Source organism: Nomascus leucogenys, chromosome 2 (assembly GCF_006542625.1).
Source record: "Nomascus leucogenys isolate Asia chromosome 2, Asia_NLE_v1, whole genome shotgun sequence".
In the NCBI taxonomy this organism is placed as follows: Eukaryota; Metazoa; Chordata; class Mammalia; order Primates; family Hylobatidae; genus Nomascus; species Nomascus leucogenys.
Window position 1 is genome coordinate 116,441,547 of NC_044382.1, and position 6,000 is coordinate 116,447,546.

General features: G+C 49.6%; 1 protein-coding gene across 1 annotated transcript in view; it reads right to left on the reverse strand.

Moving 5' to 3' along the window:
• Positions 1 to 5,385, reverse strand: part of FBXL17 (F-box and leucine rich repeat protein 17) — a 536,163-nt gene extending 530,778 nt beyond the window's left edge. The window contains exon 1 of the mRNA XM_030817453.1: positions 3,977 to 5,385. Within this exon, the coding sequence (XP_030673313.1) occupies positions 3,977 to 4,969 (993 nt within the window). The 5' untranslated portion in view covers positions 4,970 to 5,385. The remainder of the gene's footprint in view (positions 1 to 3,976) is intronic.
• Positions 5,386 to 6,000: the final 615 nt, after the last annotated feature.

Below are 6,000 nucleotides of genomic sequence, written 5' to 3' on the forward strand. Positions count from 1 at the left end.
TAAAAACTGGACATTTTGGATAACATAGCCAGTGTGTGTGTGTGTGTATATATATATATATATATATATATATATACACATATTTTTTTGAGACAGAGTCTCACTCTATTGCCAGGCTGGAGTGCAGCGGCGTGATATCGGCTCACTGCAACCTCCACCCACGGATTCAAGCTGGGATTACAGGCGTGAGCCTACACGCCTGGCCACCAGTGTAGAATTTTATATTTCTGAGCCTTTTAACATGTCTGGCCCTAAACTGTGGAATCTGTGTCCTGGGCAGTGTGACATCTGTTCAGATTTTAATTCACATATATATGTTCTAGCCTGGCTTTCTAGGGAAGTCATTCTGTGTCTGAATAGCTTAGTTTTCAGCTATGCATATGCCAAAGATATGCTCAAACAGCTTGAGCCTGCTCTTTAATCTGTGTGTGGGTTAAGGAGGGCACATTCAAAGCTTAAGAGAATTCTCATCTGCCTTGGCCCTTGCTCTCAGTTAGACAACCTCAGGTCTCCCCTACAATGTGCATAGTTTCACGATATGCCAGGATATGTGGAGAGGTTATCCCTTTATGGTTCTCTCATTTCCAGGATCTGCCTTTTAATTTACAGCTACTCTTCCACTCACCCCAACTGGCACTACAACCTTAAACTAGCAAATACATGGTTTTTCCTTGTTTTTCCCTATCAAGTTCAGTACATTTTATCGACAAAGGTTTTTACTCATTGCCCCAAATTGAATCAGCTCTCTGACAGCAAAGCTGCTGGTTTTCCAAACTACAGTTCTTGCCAAAAGTGCTGGGACAGGAGGTCACAGTAGAAGCCCATGCGAGAATGCTGTAGACTTGCACTATTCTTACCTGAAGCTCTAACAGTTTTCCTAAGAATAAATGTTTCTCAATGTTTTTCTTTGCTTTTGGTTGATTTCCAGAGTTCAAATAGTTTTGGGCAATTCTGCCAGTTTTACAGTTTTTTGTGTGTGGAAAGGATTCACCAAACTCTTCATGCAGCCACAGGTGAAAGTACATTTCTTGTGGATATTTTTATGCTTGTCTTCCTCATTTTATAAATGAGAAAATAAAAACTTAGGAGGCCTAGATCATTTTTTAAGGTTAAAGGACTATGTGGTCTTAAAGGGCTAATTTGTCAGTTAACAATCAACATGTAGGGCATGGTCACTGCAACCAAGTAGCATCTTGTTTGAAACCTGCCTGACTTTAGCTGTTTTCTTTTTTGTAAAAGTGATATGGCTGTTATAAACCACAGGTCATTGACTAAATCCAGATTTGGTTTATCCAAGTGAAGAAATTTAAGATGTGGGTAATAAGCATAAAATAGGATATTTTGCCTAAACAACTTTTTAAAGAAACTATTATATTAAAATGCATTTTTGACTGCTTTAAAGCAAGTAATATTAACCTATATAAAAGAGAAACATCCTTGCTGATATTTAGCCAAAAATCAGCCTATGATGCAACATATAGTTTCTCTCCTCTGCCATAAAAAAAAAAATAAAAAATAAAAAATGGGCAAGTATGGTAGCTTTCCCAAAAAACATCCTTTAAATTCTTAAACATCCTCACATTTCTCTCCCAAATTCTACCTGCCTCGTTTTTTGTTGTTTTTTGTTTTTTACAGCTATAGCAAATTCCTAGCATAAAAGATGAAGCAAAAGCAATACAATTATAATAGCTATTGACTCACTACCAGAACAGGGCATTAATTTCTAAGCATGTTTTCCAATACTGATGATAGACCTCTGCCTCTCTATACAACAACCCTTCTAATATTAGAAAAGAAAAATTGTCATAGCTCCTTAAGTCTTCCCTTCTCCAAGTCAAACAACTGCAGTCCTTACCAGCAGAGCCAGAACCCTTTCACCACCACACGGCTCTACCATGGCTCCAACAGTAACTCCAGTCAGAATATGGACATTCCTTAGAAATATCTCTTCGTGGTGTGGCATATTCACCCGAGTCTCAGCCCAGACTGTAAACACCTGATCATATATCCGTTCATAAGTATTTACCGAGTGCTACTATATGCCAGGCACTGAACTTAAAGGAGGAAACAGAGCAATGAACAAGATTATGAATCCAGAGTCACTGCACCCAAAAACTGGGGTTGGCAGACACTGAACAATCGCTAATTCAATTCATCCCAGACAGTACAACTCACTTCGTGCTGAATACCACTAGGACCATGAGACTCAGACAGAGAATCTTTATTAGAGTTTTCTAATACAAGGAATGGAAATCTACATAACATGTCCAAATACACACAATAGGGCAAGCCCATGGTAATTCTCATATGTCCTTTAGACAAAGTTTTCAACAATCCTCAGGAAAAAATATGAAAAAGAACAATGTGGTATTAATAGGATAAGTTTATTTTATTCTATTAGAGTTTCTCTTTATTATGAGATCATGTCCCTTTTTTTTTCTTGGCATTAAAATGTTTTTTACCTCATGAAATAATTTGTAAGTAGAAGGTACCTGGCTTTGTTTTGGTTCATTTTGAAACAGTCTTTTTGCCAAATAAGAAGACAGCAATCAAGTTTCTATACCAAATATTTGTTGATATTTTATTTATCCATATCATCCAGTGATTTAAAGTATTCAAGAAAGTTCCCTTTGTCCTAAAATGCACCTCTGCACACAAAGAGTAGGCAATTACTCTTCCAAAAAGTAGACCTCCAAAAGAATTAGATCATTACATTTTGACACAAGGAAATGTAAGTTCTCCCACCCTCTTGCTGTATCATTCACAAGAACAATAATATCACAGTAAAACAGACCCAAACACACAGTACCGTAAATATGCAAAAAGTCTAGTCAAAGAAACTATATTGGTGACAATAATTGTAATTAATGACAGTTACTTCAGTAACGGTAAAAGTAGCCAAATTCTTATCAAGGTTATTTATGGCTAGTCTCTAGTATCATCCACAATGAAAATGGTTTATATTTATTAAGCTCCAGATAGGGTAGGGTGGGAGAAGAAAGAAAAAGAGGAAAAAAGTTAATAATAACTTGATAAAAACTCTATTATGTAACTAAAGTTTGTCACTAGCATTGACAAAACTGCAAAATATCCTTGGTAGTTGAAAATGACACAAACTTCACGCAGGACACCCATCTCCCAACAAAAAATACATCTGTGCTTACCTCTGGTAATCTGTATGCTTTTATGTAAGCGTTAAAATGTAGAAGGGCATTAAAACATAGCATAAACAAAGGGTTCTTTAAGTCAGGTGGTCTTAAATTCCCTCATTCAAGACCTAGATCTGCCCTTTACTTTCTGTATGCGACCTTGCACAAGTCATTCAACCACTTCAAGCCCCACTAGACTGTCAGCTCCACAGGAGCAAAGACCACTTCTGCCTGACTCACTACTATAAACCGTGGCCCACAGCACGGAGAAATGAGTTTCTTCCTGTATAAAATAAAGATATTAACAGTATTTATCTCGCAGCGTTAACTAGAAGAATAAATGGGATATTATATATATAAAGCTCTGGTGCAGTGCCTGATTATGGTAAATGCTCAATAAGTTAACTGTTTGACATTAACTACCAGGCATCAAACATGAAAGTAATGTTTAAAGACTTTCAAACACTAACATGCAAAGCCTTTACCCACTAAGTATAAATTCCTCGATTAAAAAAAAATTTTTTTCCACAGAATACCTGCGAAGTTCCTAAACCACTGGGTTGGGAATTCTAATAATAGCTGAACCCTGAATGGTGGGTTATAGAGTCAAGCTATTAAAAGACATTCAGTAGACTCCAAGTGCTCCTACTTCAAAAAATAGGCCATACGCAGAGGCCCCACTGGCTTCCCAGTCTCCCCATCGGACGTCCCTAGGCTGTCAGGGAACCCCCCTCCTCCGCGCTTAGGGGGAGGAGAGAGAAAGCCTCGGAGGCGGGGGCCGGGGGTGGGGGAAAGCGAGCATCCCTGCGCCTCTCGCCCAGACCCACCTTGAGCAGGATGGACGGCGGCAGCTGGTTGATGTCTGGGGTTTCGGGGGACGGCTCCCTGTGACAGTCGCAGGGGTTTTCGGGGGGCTCCCGACAGTCCGCGTCGCCACATTCATGCTGCTGCTGGGCAGACGAGGGGGCGGTGCCCCCGGCTCGGACAGCGTCCCCGCCAGCTTCGGTGGGGGCACCTTCGGAAGTGGGAGAAGAGGGCAGGGGGCAGAGCGGCTGCGGGGGCTGCTCCGGGGCCTGGCAGCAGCCGGCGTCGGGGGGCCGGGGCGGCGAAGCGCCTCCCCCCGCAGGCCCTCCCCCACCACCACCACCGCCACCGCCGCCGCAGCCCCCACCGCCGCAGCGGGGCTGCTTGCAGGGGGTGCAGGCGGGGACCCCGGCCCCCTTCCGCTTGCACACCATTTCGGGGGGCGTAGGCGGCTCGGCAGGTGACGGTGTCGGCCCCCGGAAGAGCTGCACGGCGGCGGGCGGCCCCAGGAAGCGCACCGGCCCCAAGCTGGCCAGGAAGAGACTTCGGCCCTGCTGTTCCCAGGCGGCGGCCGCAGCCAGCCCCAACTCTTTGCAGCAGGAGGCGGGCGACGAAGCCGAGGCGGCAGCGGCGGCGGCGGCGGCGGCCGAGGATAGCAGGAAGCGGCGGGCAGCAGCGGCGCAGTCCTCGGCGGCCAGGGCCGCGTAGCGCCGCGCCAGGTGCTGAGAGGAGGCGGCGGCAGCGTAGGCCCCGTCCCGCGGCGGCGGCGAGAGCGGCGGCTCCTCCTCTGGGCCGGCGGGGGCGGGCGCGCCGGGACTGTGCACGATGAAGCAGAGCATGCAGGGCCCGCGGAAGAAGCAGTCCCGGCTCCGGGGCGCCGCCGGCTGAGGGGGCACCTTGGCTGGGGTCCGGCGGGGCAGCCTGAGGAGAGGGCGCCGGCGGCGGCACCAACTGCAACAACGAGGCCTCTTCTGGCTCGGGCGGTTACGCGGCTCCTTCGAGAGAAGGTGGCCCATATAGAAGGCCCCGAGGAGGGGGACCGGGACGGGAGCGAGGGAGACCCAGAGAGGCGGGCTCCCGGCAGCGGGGCAGGCCGCTCGCTGGCTCGGCCCCCGGCCCGCGGCGGGGTCGCCCTCCCTGCGCACACACACGCACACACGGGCACACACGCGACGGTGGGGGGGGTGGGCGTCAGCTGCGGGCCGCCGGAGTGCCCGACGGGGGCTACATGCTTTGCCCAGGGAAGCCGGGAGAACGATGGGCGCGAGCTTTGGGGACGCGAGGGAGGGAGCGAGCGAGCCTGCCGGCTAGGCGACCAGTCCGGGCCCAGCCAGCCGGCTCAGTCAGTCAACGCGGCGGCGGGGACAAGGCTGGGTCCCGCTCGGACCATTTTAACTGCGGATCCGCCGCCGGCGCGCGCACCCGCGACTCTGCTCGGAGCCGCAGGAGCGCGCGGCCCGTTCCGGCAGGGGGCGGAGCCAGTTGCGATGCCGCGCTCGTGGCAGGGACGCCGGCGCCCGGCTGCTCACCCGGGACGGCCGCCACACCGGCACTACAGGAAGAAGCCGGCCGGCTAGGGCACGGAGCTGTGGGCTTGCGGGGTGCGGCGCACGCCCCTCCCTCCCGCCGCCTAAGGTTTTTCCGAAGCTGCTGGGCGTGCGCCGCGTTTCTGAGGCGGGAGGAGACACTTCCGAGCCAGCTGTGTGACATCCGTTTACACAGCCGCGCTGACGTCTCGAGGTGTAAGTTCAAGAGCTGCCATTGGCCGGGAGCCGCTTGGCTCTTCCCCTCACCTTCCACCCCTATCACCACCCCTGACTCGGAAACCGAGGCCACTTCGAAGCCGCGAGGCGGGTTCCGCCGGAAGGGCTAGTGTGGGCGCTGACTGCGCCTCAGGCGGAGTGGCGGTTGCGGCCCCTGGGTGATGCGCACCAAAGTCATGTGAGGGGTTCATTGGTTGTGCGGCACCACTGTTTACCCACTTGTGTTTTCTTAATTGTTGCGTACTACTGCCTTTCCACAACTTTATTTCAGAATGAAAGCATAT